The sequence below is a fragment of the Delphinapterus leucas genome, chromosome 19 (genome assembly GCF_059928025.1).
Source record: "Delphinapterus leucas isolate spDelLeu-1000000601 "Yukka" chromosome 19, BTC_Dleu_Yukka2, whole genome shotgun sequence".
Classification (NCBI taxonomy): domain Eukaryota; kingdom Metazoa; phylum Chordata; class Mammalia; order Artiodactyla; family Monodontidae; genus Delphinapterus; species Delphinapterus leucas.
The window spans coordinates 12,690,242-12,711,146 of record NC_143147.1 but is presented as its reverse complement, the minus strand read 5'-3'; the positions used below and the strand labels follow the sequence as shown (position 1 = coordinate 12,711,146).

The window sequence follows — 20,905 nt, the reverse complement described above, 5'->3', positions numbered from 1 at the left end:
CTCTCTGGCCGTGTGTGTTTTCCAGACTGACTAACTCCACGTTTGCTTTCCATCTCGGGTTCACTGCACGCAATCCTGAGGGGTTATGTGTGAAACAGCTCTTATCACCGGGCCACTCCCAGGGTGTGCTGAGTGAGCACCAACTGAGGACAACGCAGCAGCGGTCTGGTCTTCAGCCGTCTCTGCGGGCCCACGCAGGCAGCGCTCCTCTGTCCCCCGTTCACCGTGGGCCTTGAACAGGGCACCAAACTCTCTGGACTTCTACTCTTTGTTTTGCCTTCTACCGTGGATGAGAAGGGGTTCGAATTTAGTTTCCTGTGTGTAAAATAAGCAGGATGAAGAGAAACTTTCAGAAAAAAAGCATTAGGGAGGGAGAGAATTTTATAAGTTGGCGGATTTTAGGATCTGAAACGCAAGACGTGACTGAAACGAGGTAGCCAGTCTGGAGCATCCCGAAGTGAGAAGTCACTAAAGCCAATCTTCCACCCCGTATTTGCATCCTTTTCCCAGTCTGTCCTCAGAAGGGATTAGGTACCTACACAAGAACACCTCCCTGGGTAGGAGAAGCAGTGAGTCTTCCAATCTGTTGCCCCCAGCTTTGACTAGAGAGAGTTTCTTGGGAAGCACAGTTGAAGGACCGCAATGCCCTCTGCAAGGGCAGGTGGAGAAACCCTAGTGTGGCTGGGCAGGGCCAGGCTGGTGTGTCCAGGCCTGGCTGTCCACAGGTTCCTGGGCTCCTCTGCAGCATCTTGTGTACATAAATGTGAGCAACAATTTCAGTGTGAAAATTTCTGGGTGCCAGGAGGTCTCTGAGTCCTGAGCCACCCGGGATGGTTGGTCATCATACTCCTGAAATGCTGGGTCAAAGAACAGCTGGTGCGAGGGGGATAAAGTAGGAGCTTGGGGTTAACAGATGCACACTATTTTATATAAAATAAACAGCAAGGTCCTACTGTATAGCACAGGGAACTGTATTCAATACCTTGTAATAACCTATAATGGAAAAAAAAAAAAAAAAGAAGCCGGCAAGAGTGAAGTCGTCTCCCCCCCACCCCACTTGAGGTCAGCTTTACTCAACACAGACCCTCAGCATCCCAGGGGAACACGGGTTCCTCAGGTTCTGGAACTCCTCCAAATTTTTATTTCTACTATTTTTCACAAACACACACACACACACACACACACACACACACGTTTCCAGCTGAAAAAACCATGACATATTCACGAGCAAAGGGGAGGAGATTGAAAGCACTCACAATTTCTGTATCCAGAGCTAGGCAGCATCCTCCCCTTGACCTTCGTCCTCCAGAATCACAAATATCGCTCCTCTGCCTTATGGAAATGGGCCACCCTGTTCTCCGCCTGCAGCCAGCCTTTTCCTTCTCACACTACATGGCCACCCTTCCGAGTGTCTTAACTGTGGGCCACCCGGGAGCCTGGCCAGGGCGTGAGGAGTCCTCCACCCCGGCCCGATGTGTCTCCTTGCTCCTGTTCCCTGACCTCCGTCTCCTGTGTGTTGAGGCGTCTAGATATCCACACAGCTGGGGGAGACGGGACGGGTGATGGAAAGCCAGGTGAGACCCAGGCCCTGAGTAGGACAGGCTGGAAAAGTGGGAGGCTGAGCAGTGGGGGAGTGACCTAGGTTTGTGGGGGATGGGGATTGGCTTAGATCAGGGGCAGGTCATACAAGAAACAGTCACTTGAAAGGCTCAGTTTAACAAGGATGCCACCACCCTCTTCCTCCCCCAGGGAGCTTACATGGCCTTTCCATGGTTGGAAACAGGGGCTTGAGGGTCCTGGGGCTGCTGTGACAGAGAACCCCAGGCTGGCTGGCTTGAACAACAGAAACTGATTCCTCCCAGTTCTGGAGGCCACAAGTCGGAGATCTGGGTGTCAGCAGGGTGGGTTCCTTCAGAGGGAGAATCTGTTCCAGGCCCTTCTCTGTGCTTCTGGTGGTTTCCTGCTCATCTTTGTCACTCTTTAGCTTGTAGATACATCATCTTCATATTCAAGTATCATCTCCTTATGTGCATGTCTCTGTGTCCACATTTACCCTTTTTATAAGGACACCAGTTGTATTGGATTAGGGACCCTCTCTACTCCAGTGAGACCTCATCTTAAAGAATTTCATCTGCAATGACCCTGTTTCCAAATGAGGTTCTCATCTGAGGTCTTAGGGGTTAGGATTTCAACATATGAATTTGGGGTGACACAATTCAACCTGTAACAATAGCTAAAAGGATTGTTCATTTGAGGATACCCTTTGACTTTAGCTGTGGTATAGATAGAAAATTTAGACTCTCAAACCAAGGTTTCCAAAACATGACAAAGTTAGCACCCTATTAAAGGTGGCCCACCATGCCACCAGGCACCAGGAGGAGTGCTTCAGCCCCTGGGACACCGAGATGCCCTTGGTTGTCCCTAGGCCCTCGGGAGAGAAGCCGAGGACGCAGGGCCTTCTTGCTGCCTGGGCTCTGGCTGCCCCCCTACCCCTGATCACTAAGGAGCTCATCATCCTCCACAAGTGGGTAACCCCAAGTGACCTCAACACATTTAGAAGTCTGAGCCTAAGTGGGATTTAAGTCAGACCAGTATTTTTGAGCACCTACTATATGTCAGGCAGCAGGGAATAGCATCAACTACAGAAGCTGACATCGGAGTTAACATTCTAAGGGGGGAGAAAATAATGGATAATTAAACAATACATAAATGATATCACTTCAGAGAGTGATAAATATGATGGAAAAAAATTACCAAAACGGGGAAATGTAAGACAGTAGGCATCTGTTATGCTTTCTGAACCGTGAACGTGCTGTGTAGGGCACCGCCGGACGCCCGAACCCCTGGCCAGTGACTCCCAGGGCTGGTCTCTTAGGGCCCCTCTGCCCCTCCACTTCTGAGAATCCTGGGGGCTGCAGCCACCCCTGTGGCTTGGAGAGGGCTGTGCTTCTGCTGCCGCCACACAGTGTTGCCCCCTATTGGCAGTTGGGACCTTGTCACTGCCTTGGCAAAGTCATCATGATCTGTCATCTCCCTGTGATGTCATGAGTATGACGGCCTCTCCATGACCTGGTTCCTAAAGGGCAAGCTGAGACCGAGACAGGAACAGGCTAGCCAGGTGCTCAGCTGACCCAGAGTCACGGTTCCGGGCCTGACTATTTGACCAAGGCTCAGTCACCTCCTGAGTGACAGGGTTCAGATGCTGAGCAGGTCTGACCACATGAGCCTGTGCCACGCATTAGTTGTGCAAACTTGGGAAAGTCACTTGCCCTCTCTGTGCCTCGATTTCCTCATTGTAAAATAATGCCTTATTTCACAGGGTTACTGTGAAGAGTAAGTGAGTTCATAGGTGTAAAGTGCTTAGAACCTGCACTCTGGGACATAGACAAGTGTTACTGTGTGGTTGGCACTGATGTCTTTTATTACATCCTTTCTGCTACGATGCTTCTGTAGGGAAAACCCCAGGTTGGGAGGGACCTGCCACCGACTCTCCTGCACCATCATCCTCTTCCCTTTATCAGTCTTGGCTTCGCCTGATGGCAGCTCCCTGTCCCACCGCCCCCCACTAGGTCCGTGCTGAGCCCCCCCTTCCATCCTTGATGGCTACATTTCCACCCCTGATGGATGCCTTAGCCTCGTGAAATGACTTTCCAGTCCCCAGTCTCATCTCTACTGCAGCTGCTCTTTATCTCCATCATTCGCAAATCTCTCCACTGTCCCTACTCTCATAACCCAGTGTTTACCAAACCTCATATGTGTGCTGCCCCCAGGATTCTCCCACATCTGCAGTCTGCTTCTATTCTTCATTATAGAACACCATTTTAAGTTTTTAATGTGTTATTATATTAATGTGCTAGTATTATGATATTTTGTTAATTTTTTTCTTTAAATGGATTTTAACTTCAATTAATTATTGCCGCCACCAGTGGAAAACTGATATTACTTATAACAGACAGCAAGTATTTAAGACTATATACACTGAAAACAAACTTTCTAATTAAACTAGCCCAGAGGTCATCAAACTTTTTCTGTAATGGGCCAGATATGAAACATTTTAGCCTTGGTGGCCCATGAGGTCTCTGTTACAACGATTCAATTCTGCCATTGTAGCCAAGGGGTCATAGTTTTATTGTGTTCCAATAAAACTTTATTTACAAAACTAAGCAGTGGACGAGACTCATCAACTCCCGAACTAGACGCAGTTGTCTATTGAAGCTGCTGAACCTGAGGCCCGTTCTCTTTCTCAAATGAAGGCCTGTGATGCACAGATTTCAGAGGGGACAGATTTACAGTACCCATTCGAAATTTAGTCACCGAAGTCATAGGAAAGACTGGATGAGAATTAAGGTGACTATGCCATGAACCTGTGTGCCAGCCAGAACATTTCATATAGCCCTAGAGGTACAGTGCTGGAATGTGGAAAAACATTGATGCTGACCAGTGATCTCCAGTGAATCTTCATGTATTCCTCCTTTTTCCTGGGCTGGAGCATAGGGTCACTATTTTCAGAAGCACATTCACTCTTGTTTTCGGAGCATCCGACAATTTTCAGAGATCTTCATTCTTCCTGTTAGGCTACCAGAGGGGGTTGAGAGAGCTCCCCAGAGCGTCCTGCCTGCGCCTTTAGACTCCCATCTACATGCAGCTCAGGGAGCCCTTCCTGCTGCTTGGCAAACCCTTTAGCTTTCTCCCCTGGTCTTTCTATCTTATTCCCCACAGGGCTAACCTAACCATTCGTCACTCTTACTCAGACCTCAAGGGCGTCCCGCATCACCCCTCCCCCTTGCCCATCACCTTCGGTCTCAGTAGGTTGATGACGTTGTCCCCTATTTAGCAGAGAATCACACTTCCGTGCACTTGGGCTGCACTTGCATGTACAGTGGCATCCGTCCACATTCAGCATCAGCTTGTCCTCCCAGCAGCCCTGTTCCTGCTCCAGAGCTGAGAGCAGTTGAGAGACTCGCCTGCGTTCACTCGGATAGTAACAGCTGTGGCTGCAACCTGTCTGTTGGTGGGTCCGCACTAAATACAAATACCACATCTCCCTCTTTTTCGGCTCCCAATCTGCATGCCACCTCTTTCCCCAGCATCCTTGGAGAATCAAGTTAGTTCCATTCTTAATCCCATTTAACTAAATATTATTTTTAAAAGTTATTTAATTGTAGTGAAGTATACACAACACATATTTATCGTTTTAACCATTTTTAACTGTACAGCTCAGTGACATTTAGTACACACACACTGTTGTGTGCAGCCTCATCACCTCCATCCCTTATCAGAACCTCTCAATCGTCTTCAAATGAAACTCTGTCCCCGTGAAACAATAACTCCCCATTCCACTCTCCCCAGCCTCTGGCACCCACCATTCTCCTTTCTCTCTCTGTGAATTTGATTACTCTAGGGACCTCATGTCAGTGGGATCATATTATGTTTATCTCTTTATAACCGCCTTATTTTACTTAGTATAATGTCTTAAAGTTCCATCGGTATTGTGGCATGTGTCAGAATTTCCTTCCTTTTTAAGACTCAATAATATTCCATTGTATGTATGGACCATGTTTGGTTTATCCATCCATTGTCGATGGACACTTGCGTTGCTTTCCCCCTCTGGCTATTGTGAATAATGCTGCTATGAACATGAGCGTACAGATATCTGTATGAGTCCCTGCCTTCAAGTCTTCTCAGTATGTACCTAAAGGTGAAATTGCTGGATCATATAGTAACTCTTTAACTTGTTGAGGAGCCTCCGTACTGCTTTCGATAGAAACTGCACCATTTTCCATTCCCGCCAGCAGTTCACGAGGGTTCTAATCTCTCCACATCCTCACCCAGCCTTGCTGTTTTCTGTTCTTTTGATCACAGCCATCCTAAGGAGTAAGATACAGACGTTTATTTAATTGCACGGTTACTTTTATAGGACCTGGTACATGCATGGAGGTAATTTGCTGAGTTTTCCACCTCCCTCGCTAGGCTGGGTGTCCCTTTCAGGGAACGGCTCTGCCTTCTTGTAATCCAGCACGCACTGTTTATGACTAGATTCATTCTATAACTCCCAGGCACTCCCAGATATTGGGAAAGCTGAGAATGATTCCCAGAGCTCCTCCGACTCTGCCCAGATCCATTCAGTGTCCCTTTCTAGCTTTCACCTCTTGCCTCCTCTCTATTTCTGAGGAAGCTGTGCTCCCACAACTCCTTCCGAAGCAAAATGCTTCCACGATGATACCGTGAAGTCTTATCACACAGTGGAAATGGTCTACTGTGCTTCTAGTTTTTATTTTCCACACCCTTTAGTTTTGCCGTCTGTTTCTGCTGGCCCTCAGCTCTGAATTAAGTGCTGGGCACCTAGTAAGACCTACCAGAGCTATAAATCCAAAGGCATCGCCCCCAGGATATCTGCTGGGCTTGGTGCTAGAATCTTCTGTCACCATTTTCCTTGCCTGCCTCAGGAGCAGTCAATTGCAAAGCCTGTTTGCAGGTTCCAGGGTGAAGCTGCACAGGGCTCGGCTGTCCGTGACCCCCCTTCCTCTTCCAGCCAGGCCCAGGGCCGCGCTCCCGGCCTCTGCTTGGGTGCCTCCACCCCCAGGCTCCACGTCTAATTGCCTGTCCACCGTGGGCTCCGCTGGGGCTGGGCTCAGCTCTGTTGAGCTGCTGAGACATCTTTCGGTGCAAAGTCAGCTAGAAGTGAGCTAGAGAAATGCAGTGCCTGCCTTCAGGGAGCTTCAAGTGGTGACAGGGAAGAGAGGAAGGAGGTTTGGGGAGGGCAGATGTCAATCAGTCATGTAAATTAATGTATCAATATGACAAGAGATCCCATCCTATGAGAACGAGACAAAGAAGCCGCGGGCCAAGGCTTCCCTGAGGAAGTGATGTTTGCGCTGAGACCTAAAGGACGAGCAGGCGAGCTGGGTGAGGAGGGGTGAAGAGGAGGTGACAGCATTCTAGGCAGAGCAGGAGAGTCTGCAAAAGCTGTGAGGCGGCAGGTGGCCCTGCCGGTGTGGCTGGGACAAGAGGAGGAAAGGCAGTAACGAGCTGTGTTAACACTTTCTCCTGAGAGCGCTGGGAAGCTGGCGGGGAGTGTTGAGCAGAAGGTGGTGTGACCCATGTTTTCTCAGGAGGACTCTTGCTGCTGTGCCCAGAGAGTACTGGAGGGACCAAGAATGGGCACATGGCAGGCAGTAAGCGTGGTTGCTGTAGGCCCGGGAAGAGGTAAAGCTGGTGACCGCGGCGATGGAAAGAAGTGGATTGATTTGAGAGATAACCAGGGACTGAAATCGACAGGACATGGTGACAGATTCAATATGGGGATGAGGGAAAGGAAGGGGTCGTGTCGAAGGCCAGGTTTCTGTTTTGTAAAGCTGGACGCTACGGGTGCCTCCGGAGATGGGACAGACAGGAAGAGGGCCAGGTGTGGTTGAGAAGTTATGAATTCCGTTCGGGACACGATGGGTTTGGTACACTGGTTGGGGACTCTCGCTCTGGGCTGGAGACAGGAATTTGTGAGTCAGCGACAAATTGGTGGTAGGGATGAGATTGCTCAAGACTCCTTGAGACAGAGCTCAGTAAGAAAGGAGGACCTGGGACGGATCCCGAGGCTCTCCCATGTGTCGTGGCTGGATGGACTAGGAGAGAGAAAAAGAATACCTGCAGAGATAGCAGGAAACCATGAGCTGGCTGTGTCTTGAATCCAAAGGAAGAAAGTGTTTCAAGAAGAAAATGAATGGTCAGCTGTGTTGAGCGCTGTTGGAAGATCAAGTCCACTGACGTATTTTCCCAGCGGTTGGAGGGCTCTGGGAGAACGGCCTTGTCTTCCCCTTCCTTCTGCAGTGCACCTGCTTATTGATCCCCTGAGCCCGTGCCACTGGGGCTGCAGACAGGTGGACCCAGAGGGGCTCAGCAAGTACCTTGAGCCTGACCAGAGGAAAATGGCATGGGAATTTCTCACCCGCAGGATGAATTAGAGCAGGGGAGCCAGTGATGGAGAGTCTGGAGCAAGAATCACAACTCCAGGGGCCCTGAGAAGAGCCTGACTCACAGATCTGAGGTGCTGGCCTTGAGGGCAGGTGCCTGAGGAGATGGGAGGAAACCTGGCAGGTGGACTAATGCCTTAGCTTAGGGGACCTGAAAAAAAATACCACTATAGTGGGATATTTAAAATCCCACTGAAAGTTCAGAGTTTCAGATATAATAGCCAAAGCATAGTTATTTAAGGACTTAGAAGGGCCAAATAACATTGTAATTAATTAAAATGGTAAATTATTAATGTAAAAAAATGAATGGTTTTTCAAATTGTGGTTAAGAACACATGACAGGAGATCCACCTTAACAAATGTTTCCGTGTGCAATGCAGTCTCGCTAACTTGTAGGCGACACGTTTTGTACAGCAGACTCCAGAACATATTCATCTCGCATGACTAAACTTTATAATATTTTAATTTACAAACTTTATTTAAAAGCTGCTATGTATCATAAGAAATAGCCATAAAAAAGAAAAAAAAGCAACATGAACCAAAGAAAGTAGGGAAAAGGAAAAGCTAAATAAAGATAAATGCTGAAGGGACTTCCCTCGTGGTCCAGTGGGTAAGACTCTGCGCTCCCAGTGCAGGGGGATGGGGTTCGATCCCTGGTCAGGGAAATAAGATCCTACATGCATGCTGCAACTAAGAGTTCGCATGACACAACTAAAGATCCAGCAAGCTGCAACTAAGGAGACTGCAAGCCACAACTAAGGAGCCCGCGAGCCACAACTAAGGAGCCTGAGAGCTGCAACTAAGACCCAGTGCAACCAAATCAATCAATCAATCAATAAATATTCTTAAGAAGATAAATGTTGTAATTTAAAAAAATAGAAAGGCGAAAGAACTTTATTTTTCCAAATTCAAGAAGGCAATGAGAAGACTATAGTATAGGAACTGTGTATAAAATATAGTGTATCGTATATAGTATACTGTATGTATAATATAGGAGTACAGTCAGTCTGGAGAATTCCACTGGGTTCTCAACTGTGTCATTATAGACGAGCACCGTCCAGTGGAAATTTCTGCAGTGATGGAAATACTTTATAATCTGTTCCTTCAACATGGTAGCAAGTCGGCTCTTCTGGCTGTTGAGCATCTGAAATGTGTGGCTAGTGTGGCCAAGGAACTGAATGTTTAGTTATATTTAATTTTATTAAACTTAAGTTTAAGTGTATGTAGCCAGATGTGGCTACCATATTGGACAGCACCATCCGTCTCTTGAAAGGGCTGGGCCTTCTCTCTTTGGCCGGGTCCAAACTGGCTCTCCTCAGTGCCCTGGGCCTCCAGAGAGGGTGCTTGGCATTAGGATCTAGAGACCCAACTTCAGGCCCAATTCTGCCCCCTCACAGCCCAGGGCCCAGTGTCCAGTCCTGTGGCTTACACACTACACTGGTGCTGTGGGCTCTGAGAAGCTGCAGGGCTGTCCACCAATGATGATGTCTGAGGACAGACAGACAGTGCCTCAAGGAGGAAGTTGGGAAAACAGGAGCAAGGAGCAGTGGGAAGCAGGAGGGCACCAGGGCCTTTGCTCAGACCCTCCTGTAGTGGCATCTGCAGATCAGGCTGCTTCCTGCCAGGGGTGGATCCTCAGCTTCCCTGGGCATCTGTGCCAGGCCCTGGGCAAGGCTCAGAACACCTGGCCTTGCACTGAGTTCTCTGGGACCTGCTCTCCTAAACCCACAAGGAATTGTGGAGTCTCTCTTCCCACGTCCTGAGAGCTTTGTCCTCACCAAGCCGAACTGCTGCTTTTACCCTGGAGAGGGAGGATGAGGAATAGGGATGGGATGAGGGTGGAGGTTGGAGCGGATTTCTCCCTGTGCCCATTTTCCCTCTTACACAGTTGCTTATAACCTTGGGCAAATGGCTGAGTATCTCTGATTCTCAATTTCTTCACTTGTAAAATGAGAGTAGTACCTACCCTTATTACTCGCACACAGGACAGCTGTGAGGACACACTGTCACCATTCATTCCTTCATTTAACCAGCACTATATACCACAGAGCTCTTCAGCAAGAGGATGCACTAAATGTAAAGCAGAGAGAATCAGAAAGGCCAGTGCTAGAAGGTGACCACAGAGTGCTGCAAGGAAGACTTCCTGGAAGAGGTGGTGCTTGAGCTAGGAGTCAGCTAGGCAGAAGAAGAGATCAGCGTAGTTCAGGCTGAAGAAGGAGCCTGTGGAAAGATGCAGAGGCATGATATACTGGGTTGTCCTCATTTGTAGGTCTGGGGTGAAGGGTGGGTGGCAGGAATGTGGAGAAGCTGGGGTAGAGGTGGGCCTCCCTAGGGAGGCCTGTTCTTGGTGGAGGAGTGTGAGCTCCATCTGCCATGGGATGGGAGCAGCTAGCGACTCAGGGGCAGGGCCACGAGTGGTGACATGATCAGAAGTGCCTTTTAGAAAGACGCTCTGCTTGAAATAAATGGAGGATGGATTGGAGTGGGACAAGGCTGCAGGCAGGGAGACCACTGGGGAGGCTGGTGACCTAACCCAGGGACCCTGGGGATGGAGAAAAGGAGAAGGATTCCACAAGGTGTTCAGGAGATAGACTGGACACAGAGGGTATGGGAGAGGGAGGTTAGCCTAGTGTTCTGGATTAATTGGTGGTGTCACCCATCACTGACACACGGGACATGGGACCAGGTTTGGAGGAGGCGTTGTGGGAAAACGCAAGGAATTTCTTTTGACACCAGTTGAATGCGAGGTGAGGATGATCCAGATGGAGATGCCAGGACCATCCAGGTTGGGATATGTTGTCCAGAGCTTGGCATGCGTTTCAGCAGCGCTGATTTGGGGGACATTGATTGAAGCTGGGGGTGGGGTGTGGGCAGTGGGGTGTGGGCAGTTGGGGGAGGGGTGACTAGCCCAGAGGGATGGGGGGCTGAGTGGGCACGTGAGGAAGAGGATGCCAGAAACGCTGTGTGTGATGGAGGGGTGGCCGGAGTAACAGACGACAGGCAGGTGAAAGCCACCCCCCAAAAGGCTCCAGGCATGGTGTCCCCACCAGGTCCTTCAGGATGGGACCGGTGTGGAAGTCACACCACAGTGGGGAGGAGAGATCGAGGGTGGGGAAGAGGAGCCATGGCGCCTCCACCACCCACCCTCTGCTGGAAGCTTCTGCCCCAGGCCTTCACATGGCTGCTTCCTTCTCTTCATTTGGGTCTCAACACAAGTGTCCCCCCTCAGAGGAGCCTCCTGTGACCATACTACCCCCTCCCCCTGTTTCTTGACTCCATAGCCCTCACGACCCTTCGGCGCCATCTTGTCCATGTGATGATGTCTGCCTCTAACCGGGGAAGGCTCCAGAAACAGGACATTCTGTCTGTTTTGTTCACTTCCTTCTCCCCAGTGCCCAGGCAGCATTCCTGAGCTGCTCTGTAGCTGTTGGTCGGATGGATGAATGGGACGATGTTGTCTTTCACGGGCCATATGGGAGAGGGCTTTGTGAGCCATCCCTTGCCCTTCCCTGGTCCAGCCCCCCCCCTTCCTCCCCCAGTTCAGGCTCCAGTGGCAGCCACACCCACTCCAGCCTGTCTCTGCTCACCCAGGAGCTGGCCTCGCTCCCTTCGTTCTTTGGTTGGGCTGAACCTGAAAGCAGCTGCCCTGGCCTTGACTGTGGGTCACACACACTTGGTACTGCTCTGTAGTCTGATTACTCAGCGCAGTCCCTGAAGGGGAACACGCCCTCTCCCCCAGGAAGGGCAATTACATGGAGATCTTCTGCCCTCTCCCCGTGAATGGGCGCCTGTGGAGTATCTGGCAGCTGTTCTCAGAGTTATTCACTTGGGGTTCTTACCTGGATTTTGTGAGGTTCTTACCTGGATTCTAAGTGAAAATGTGCACCTGTGTGTTAGTCTGGGACAAGGTTCTCTAGGAATTATAGTAATGCTACAGGGAGAGCCCTGCACTCAGTTGCCAAAATGCTGTGTTTCTTTGTTTGAAATCAGATACCTCAGTCCCACCTGCAAGACTCTGTAGGGCTTGACAAGCTCAAGCATAAATCCAGTCTAATCAAGGGTTTGGGAATTCCTGCATTGTGTTTGTAGCCTGAAATTCTCTCTTCCTGTGACAAAGATAATAACAGTATCTGCCTTTTACCGAACACCTAGTATGTGATTGTGCCATATTAACACTTCCTATTGCCTCATTTAATCCTGACAAGGACCTAATGGGGTAATTATCATCCTCATACATAACTGGAAATCTGAGATAGAAATGCAAAAAGTCACAGAGTATGGAAATTCGCTTGTGGACTCAGATTTCAAACTCAGGTCTGTTTAATGCCAAAGCCTCCAAGTTTTCCATGACCATAACTGCTTCTTACTAAATAAGTGGTTGCTTTCCAAGCTGGATTTGACTTGGGCAATTGTGATATAGGCTCCTGAGCAGTTTGGCGGAAGGAGAAAATGTGCGGGGAAAAAAGAGAAGAGCGAGTGAGAGCAAGCCAGACAAGCTGAGAGGGGGGCAGAGGGAGAATCTTCCAGGCAGAGGGAACACACTGAGTGAAGAGCAGAGATGAAGGGCAAGGTGGGGATGAGGGTCTGACAGACGCTCAGCCTCTGCAAAGAGATACTATGGAAGGAAGAGGCTTGCTAAGAGTTTGCATTTGGGAAAAAGATCCTCCTGGTGAAGGATGCGGAATGGATTAGAGGAGAACAAGACAGAAGGGGGAGACGAGTTTGCCAGTAGTCAGAAAGACGGCATTACTGGCTCCAGTGGGTATATTAGTGGGGCAATACTAGCTGCTGTGACAAACCCCGACATCTTGGTAGCGAAACAAAATAGAAGTTTATTTCTACGTTATAGACCAGTCCAGTGTGGTGTCCCTGGTCTTCACAGGGCTTTCCGTACTGTCGTCATCAGCTCAGGCTGCTGTAACAAAATACCACAGACCGGGTGGCTCAAACAACAGACATTTATTTCGCACAGTTCCAGAGGCTGAGAAGTCCGAGATCAAGGTGCCGGCAGATTCGGTTCCTGGTTTGTGGACGATCGCCTCACTGTGTACTCATATGGCCTTTCCTGGGTATGAGGGCGTGGAGAGAGAGCTCTCCTGTTTCCTCCTGTTTTCATAATCCCATCACGAGATCTCCACCCTCATGACCTCATCTGAACCCAATTACCCGCCAAAGGCCCTGCTTCCAAATACCATCACACTGAGGGTTAGGGCTTCAACATATAAATTTTGGAGAGACACAAACATTCAGTCCATACCACTTCCCTTGGTGACTCAGGCCTAGGCCCCTGGCACATAGTGGCTCCTCACAGAGCCGGGAGAAAAAGCCCCCTTCCTACAAGGCCCAGCCCAGCAGAGTCACGTGCCACTTCTGCTCCCATGAGCCTGTCACGTGGTCACACCTGGACACCAGGCGTCCTGTGACATGTGCGCCTGATGGGACAGCTACTTCACTTCTCACTATGAGGGGGAAACATGAATTTTTCTGGACAGCGAGCTGCCTCGGCTTCAAGATGAACGGCCATCCTTGAGAGATAGAAATTATAGGCTTTGACGATTGATTGGGACTGATTGTGAGGCAGAGGGGAGGCAGGAGTCAAAAAGGTGGGAATGAAACTGTTGGCTGGCCCCAAGCCCCCATTCTCCAGACAGCACAGCGCATAGTGAGCTCCCACCCCCTCAAATTCTCTTTTTCCGATCAGCTCACGTTAGGTGTACAGACTTGCATTCTTTCCTTATGTAAAACCATTCAGGAGAATATACTGCCTTGTGTAGTTCTTTAACATTGGTAATAACTAATATTCAGGGCTTAATGCATAAAAGCCATATGTGGATTATCCCAATTGACGCTGAGGAAGAAGCAGGCACTTTTATTAACCCCATTTGCAGTTGTGAAGATAGAAGTTATGGACAAAAACACTAACCCCCCAAAATATCTACACCCCCATGTTCATCGAGGCATTATTAACAATAACCAAGATATGGAGACAGCCTAAGTGCCCATCACTGGATGAATGGATAAAGAAAATGTGGTACATATACAATGGAATACTACTCAGCCATAAAAAAATGAAGTCTTGCCATTTGCAGCAACATGGATGGACCTTGAGGGTATTATGCTGAGTGAAGTAAGTCAGACAGAGGAAGACAGATACGGTATGCTTACACTCATTTGTGGAATATAAAAAACTCATAAGCAAACAAGCAAACAAAAAGTAAATGAACAAGCCAAACCAAAGCGAAACGAACATGTAGGTACAGAGAACACAGTTGTGGTTACCAGAGGGAAAGGGATGTGAGAAAGGGGAGAGAAAAATGGGTAAAGGGGGTCAACTGTATGGTGATGGACGGAAACTTAAATTTTTGGTGTTAAGTACACTGTAGTGTATGCAGAGATAGAAATATAATGTTATAAATCAGTGTTACCTGAATAAAAAATTAGGACACACACACACATACATGCACACACGCACAAAGATGGAGGTACACAGAAAGGAAATAAGTTGTCTAGGGTCAAAGACCTAGGAAGACCAGATGGGACGTGAGCCCAGGTGGACTGTTTCTAGAGTCTGTGCTCCCAACCAATACAGAATCCTCTGTTTGTGAATTTTGGTTACTTTAATTTTGACAAATGAGGAGATTAAGACCTGGGAGAAAGAGAACTGAGTGTCTAGGTGTCTCCTCCCGTGAGTGGTTCTAGTTTTATGGAATCAGTCCTTTCCTGCGTCTCCCACCCACCCCTGCCTCAGCTCTTAGAGTAGGTGGGACAGCCTGACAGGTCACAGAGCCTGACGGGTGCCCTGTATGAACCCCACTCTTTCCCCGCCCACTACCCCGATGCCCAGTCTGAGGGAGGTCCCTGTCTGGCATCATCGTGGTCATCCCGCTCTTGCTTTACCCCTCCCTTTTCTCTCTCCTTAGAGACGTAGAGAATCTTTGGAAGGATTTGGAGGACAAATACACTGCACTGATGTGGTCTTTGTTCTAAATATATCAGTTCTGATCTCATCAAATAGTGTTCGGGCTTAGAAGAAGAACAGAACTCTTTCCCCAGACTTGTCACTTGTGTAGATAAGAACTTTATTTGGCTGCAAGTAGCGGACCTAAAAAATAGTGACTTAATAAGATGTTATTTGTATGTCCTGTAAGAGATGGTGTGGGGCAGTCTGGTAGCTCCCCGGTTGTCATCAGTGTTGCAGGGTCTTCTGACTTTCTGCTTTGCTATTCTTGGCTAGGCTTCATTCTCAAGGTCAGTTCAGTCCAGTGGCAGCTGGTTCCAAACCCTCCTGCTGGTCAGCAGAGGAGCCTGGCCTGTGGGCTGAAGGCTCACTCTACCAAGGCCACCTGCTCCGACAAAGCTACCCTGTGCCGGGCGAGACCCCTACTCCTGCCTCTGAACGCTCACTATGCGAAGGCCAGGCACCTAGGAGGGGCTCAGAATGCCGGCTTCTTTCCTGCCTGCCTTCCTGGCTCCTGGCCGCTTTCCCCACTGGCATTCTGGGTCCGTACTTGTTTTGTGCTCCCACCCCTGGCCTGTCTACTGACCCAAGCTCCACTCCTGCTGTCCCCGCCTTGCAGCCCGGAGCCCAGCACGGCGACCCTGGTGCCTTCTGCTGCCCCTCAGCACCTCCGAAGAGTGAATCGGGTGGGGGTCATGTGTGTGGCCCCTGGAGCCAGCTCACCTGGATTTTCATCGTGGCTTGATGGCCTAGCTCCGTGTCCCCGTGTCTCACTTATTTCATCTGTAAAACAGGGAGGATGATAACAACAGTGCCTCCAGCAGGCTTTTGGAAAGGATTTGAGTGAGTTAAGGCATCAGGTTGGTGTTGCCCAGAAGCTTCACCGGGCACGTGCCCAGGCGATTCCCTTGCACCATTTAGTATCAGACACATTTGGGGCTCTGAGTTTTAGTTTTCCGGGGACCTCTTATCTCTAAGGGCTGGAGATGGTGACGAAGTGATGGGTGTGGGGGACAGGAGGGAGCGGGGCGTTGTGACTCTGCAATGCTGCAGGAATCTGAGGAGGACTGAAATGCAGCTGGCTTGTCCAGATCCAGAGCGATGCTCTCTTTTTCTCTGAGGATAGAGCAAGCAGAAAGTCAAGGACATGGGGAGTCTTGCGGGAGCCAAGTCGGAGAGGGTCGGGATTACAGACCTAGAGGAGCAGAGGACGCTGGGCCAGGGGAAGGAAGAAGGGCTTAGAAGGAAGGGGCGGGCCATGGAGGTCCTGGGGGCTGGACTGCCATCCCTTCTTGGGCTTGTTCTCTTGGGTTCCTGGGAACATTGGCAGGCTGACCCTGGGGTACCTGCCTGCCTCACCCTGGACCACTGATTCATCCAGGAAGGTTCTTTTTCCATCTCCCAGTGCTGAGCTTGTAGGGAGGGAAAGAGTCAGGAGCTCCTGCTCTGTGTGCCCCGTCAGCATCTCAGGGTGGGGCCTTCGGCTCCTGTGAGGCACCCAAGGGACCAGGCATGCAACCCACACATGTCTGGGAAACCCTTTCTCCCAGACAGCACGTTTCGAGGAAGGGCGCGTGGTGATGGGGCCGGGGCTGGGAGGCATTTTAGAGGAATGACTCAGTGGTAGAGCCTGGAATTCCTGATGGAACAGAATGAAAACACAGCAGACACTGTCAGACAGGATACAGTTCAACATCCCAGCAATTCTTTTAGCACTCAGATTAAATGGAACCCTTCCAAACAGAACAGCCATGGGTGGGATAATACAATCCAGTAGCCGAACGCACGATGCTGGTCCTGACCTCCCATCCACGGCATGGGAGGAGTCGTGGTGGCGATGCTGTTTTCCAGAAACGTGGCATCTGATCTGGGCACAGCCATTCCTAGGGCTTCTGTGTGGCGATGGTCTTTGGCAAAAGCCCCTCAGTGTGACCCTGGCATGTTCCTTGGTCCGCATTCATATAAGGGATCCCAGTGGGGGTGAGTGATGCTTTGGGGATTTGTCCTCATTTTTCTTGCTGAGCACTAGGTTGAGGAATAGGGAATGTGGGCCAGATTGCTGGAGACTCCAAGGTGAGTCCAGGCCTGGGACACTTTCTAGAGTCGTGTCGTCCCCAAGCTGCCCTCCGCCAGGACACGCGTGGTACAGCATCAGCCTGGGCCCTCCTCCCTCAGCTGCGCCTACTCGATAAGCTTGTGGGGAGAGAAAATGACACCCTGGAAGTGTGGATTCCCAGTGAGCCAGCTGGGCGTCCTCCCCCTTCGCTCCCATGTAAGAAAGCATCAAGGAATGTGAGAGTGACATTTTAGGGCTGATATGGAATCTGCGTTCACGTTGGAGAAATGGAAACCTTCTGTAAGCCCGGTCACTTGAGGCACTGGGACCACAATTAGTGACACAGTACTTGCAACGTCCCCCATGATTGGTCCTGACTGCCTGTGTGCAGGAGACAGGTGGGCTAGAGGACCTGGCCACGCTGTCTGAATGAGAGACACGGTCATTCTGGGTGAAGCTCCCCAAACTCTGGCTCCTTAGGTGGGTGGGGCAGGGGGGTGTCCCCATGTCACGGGTACCTGCCTCCATGGAGTTTCCCATGATGCAGAGGGAACAAGGTGGGGTTCTGACTTTGCATATGGAACCACCATGAAGGATGGAGATACCTGGAGGCCTGATGGAGAGAGAGAGAGAAAGAGAGACGGCGGGGTTGGGGGGAGGGGGAGAAGGAGGGAAAGAGAGAAAGGTTGTCATGGTGACATAGTGATGGGATGGGCTCACGGGCAGAAGGCCGAGGAAACCTTCCCCTCATCATCAGATGCTCTCCGCTGGGCCTCAGACCTAGGGCAGCGTGGCTTTCTTGCAGGTACCCTCCTGGTCTGTCACCTAAGGGCCTCCGGATGCCGCAGGAAACCCCAGATTTGGGGAGCACTTAACCATACGGGTGCTCTCTGCGTGGTGGACCCCTGGAATCTCCCACAGACCCAGGAGGTCTGTAGTCTTTGCCACAGACCCAGGAGGCCCCTCGATGAGCCCCGAGAAGCCGCACTAAGGCACTTGGGGAAGCAGGGGGAGGCAGGCCGAGACAGGGGCTCAGGTGACCATTCGGGAGGTTAGGGAGCTTGCTATGCTGTTTCCTAACTGTATCCCGCTCCCCTCCCACCCCAGCTCTGCACACACCATTCCCGCCTAGAGTGCCTTCCTTTCCCCTCGTCGCCAGCTCTCCTCTTCCCTTTGGTTCTGTGTGGATGGCACAGCCTCCAGCACGCCCTCTGTCCTCTCCCAGGGCTGGGGCAGATGTCCCCTCCGCGTTCCTGCCCCCATCCTCGTTTCCCCAGAAAGTACTCATCCCGGGGTGTTCTGGCCGCCTGGTGCTCTGGATGTCTCTCACTTTATAAAGAAGATGAGCCCAGGGACCATCTGTCTTGCTCTCGCCCCGGGGCCTGGCCCAGAGCAGGGCCCTCACTGAAGGTTTAAACGCATGTTGGTGAGTGGGGGCAGGGAGAGCAGAAGTTGGGATTTTCTAAAGAAAATTCCATCGTTGGAAACCTACAGACACTCAGATGTGGAATTCAAGCTTCTTGGTTTTGATTCTTGACGGGGGAGAAGGAGAGAAAAATCTTACAGCCCTCTCCACCTGGCTGTTCTAGAGTCATGGGGTGGGGGAAAGAGGGAGTTAGGGCAACACACACTTGTCCTTGGCTAAGTGTCAAGTTCAGAGGGAAGAGTAGTCACGGAGAAGGAGTTAGAAGGTCAGGGGAGTCTGTGACACCTGCTAGCGCACCCCACTGCCTCTGGTATAAATTCTATACAACTATACAACTAAGGGTTAAATTTCTTCACTGGCTGACTCCCAGGGCCATTTCTAGGGGAAATGTGCCTTCCTGGAAAGTCCTTCCCCGGCCACCTTTCACTGCTCAGTCTTTGGAATGTTTGATACTTGTGACTTGTCCGATCTCTTGAAATGCAAGCCAGCATCTTGCCCACAGAGAGATCTGGGGTGGGCAGACCCAATGGTCAGAACTTCCCTTCCCTCTGCGAAGGACCTCCGTTGGTCAGTTTGGGTTCTAGAAGGAAGCAAATGCAGAATCCAGTTCAGGCACTCAGATATGTAAACAGGAGGTTCTTCTTGGGGCATGGCCCACCTCAAGGAATTTCCCAACATGCACAGCACTTGGCAGAGAGCGTTAGATGAGTGACACCTGGATGCACAGGCTGGGATGAGAGCCATGAAAGGCGATGGCCGCGGCCAGGATCTGAGGGAACATCAGTGATAACAGAGAGGCTAAATGAGGTCATCCCGCGGTACCTCCCAGCTGCACGGAGGGCGCAGCCCCGAGCTCGCTCTTTTCCACGGGGCCCAGGAGAGGGTTTGCCTGCATCAGTTTTACGGAAGACTCCACCTCTCAAGGGGCTGGGGATGTTGGATGTTGGTCATCACATCTTCTCCTGGTCGAGGTGGCAGGGTGGTGGGGAGGACAGAGGGCGAGACCATCATCAGCGATTCAGGAAGAAGGACTTGAGGCTCTGGAAGAAAACTGACTTCTGTCTCTGCTTCTGTTTCTTTTTGATGATGGGCACCCACACCAGCCCGCATACCAGCATCATGAGTCCCAGAGACAGGAAGGCGGGCCCTATCATCTTAAGGACCTTGAGGCTCTTGTCACCCAGGTTCAGGGTGTAGGCCAAGCAGGTGATGACCACACCGAATAGGAGGATTGCCCCGCCCACGGACATGATGGCGATGGGCTTGCGGTAGATTTCCCAGTTACTCCGGGGGGAGGCGGTCCAGACAGACTCACTTCTGGAGCTGATACACAGGGAGCTGGCGGCCTGGCTGGGCAGCAGGTCCTTGGATTCTGGAGACTTCTCGTTGACCTCCAGGCCCTTGGGGAGAGCCTCCATGGTCACGGCTCCCAGGACCGGGCACCTGGTACCAGCACCGGTTAGAAGCAAGGACGAGGCCAGAGGAACCCTCGCACAGCCTTCCTGCTCTCAGCATCTGTCCCCAGCCTGGCTCTTGGTGGAGGGCAGTGCGGGGATTTTGTGCTGAAGCTGAAAGAAAAGCAGATGAGACCCACATAAATAAGAAGCCACTCAAGGTGGTATGCTTTTTCCTTGTGAGAGAGAAATATTGTATCACTCTGATCAACCGCTCTTATCGTTTAGAGCAGGGAACAGTGGTGGCCTTTAAGAAAACAGGCAAAAGCTACAGTTTATGAAGCGGCATCTTATTTTCAGACCCAGCCGCTTTCTTGCTGTGTGGTCTTGAGTGAGTTACGGCCTTGGTCCTTGGCTTCCCCTCCAGTCCCTCCTCCCGGGGCCCCAGGTTCTTCCTCTTCTTTGCGGTCTGGCCAGCTCAGGCCCCACTCAAACAGCATTTACTACTATCCCTCTTTGGGAGCGGGATGGGAGGGATTTCTTTCCACAGCAGCGAGTTTCCTGGGAAGGTGGGCTACTCAATCCCAGTCACAGTGGGCTCCAGACGGGGTGAGAGGTGGGAGGGGTTGCATTCGGAAACCAGGGTATCAGGATAAAGGAGACGGTGTGTGAAGCTGGTGGCTCCCAAGCCCAGCACTCGAACCTGCTGCTTCCCCTCTATCAAGACGCCTCTAAATGTGGAAGGGTCCTGTAGTGAGCACACTCTCCTTCCGCACTTCCTGCAATGCTCAGTTCCAAGTAACTTCCTCAACTCACCCCTCACAGCAGCTCGGGCCTGGACCACTGGGCCAGTGCTCCCACTTTGCCGAACAAGACCCCTTCCCTGCGTCCCAGGGGGAATGGGAATTGTAGAATCGCCACGCCTTCAGGATGTGGCTATTTACATTCGTGTGTGCTCCTCTAGAGAGAGGATATTGGGATCTCTGCTTCCGAAGACTTTGGAAAATACGACGACGGGCTTTTATAAGTACGGGCTCACAGGTGTCCCGCTGCTGCCCTGTGGGTCCCGAGGAGTATTTGCGTAAGTGACGTCAACACTTTTAA

At 50.8% G+C, this 20,905-nt stretch overlaps 2 protein-coding genes across 3 annotated transcripts in view; one reads left to right on the top strand and one right to left on the bottom strand.

The window, feature by feature from the left end:
* The window catches only part of ADPRM (ADP-ribose/CDP-alcohol diphosphatase, manganese dependent), a 331,886-nt gene that overhangs the window by 93,364 nt on the left and 217,617 nt on the right, over window positions 1-20,905 (top strand). The gene's annotated exons all lie outside the window — the stretch shown is intronic.
* PIRT (phosphoinositide interacting regulator of transient receptor potential channels) lies at window positions 17,582-20,750 on the bottom strand. The gene has a single exon (XM_089900338.1). It carries the CDS (start codon window positions 19,823-19,825, stop codon window positions 19,418-19,420), a length of 408 nt encoding a protein of 135 aa, XP_089756464.1. The 5' UTR covers window positions 19,826-20,750; the 3' UTR covers window positions 17,582-19,417.

Excerpts from the sequence above, each read along its gene's own strand:
- PIRT (XM_089900338.1), bottom strand. The coding sequence starts at position 19,825 with ATGGAGGCTCTCCCCAAGGGCCTGGAGGTCAACGAGAAGTCTCCAGAA.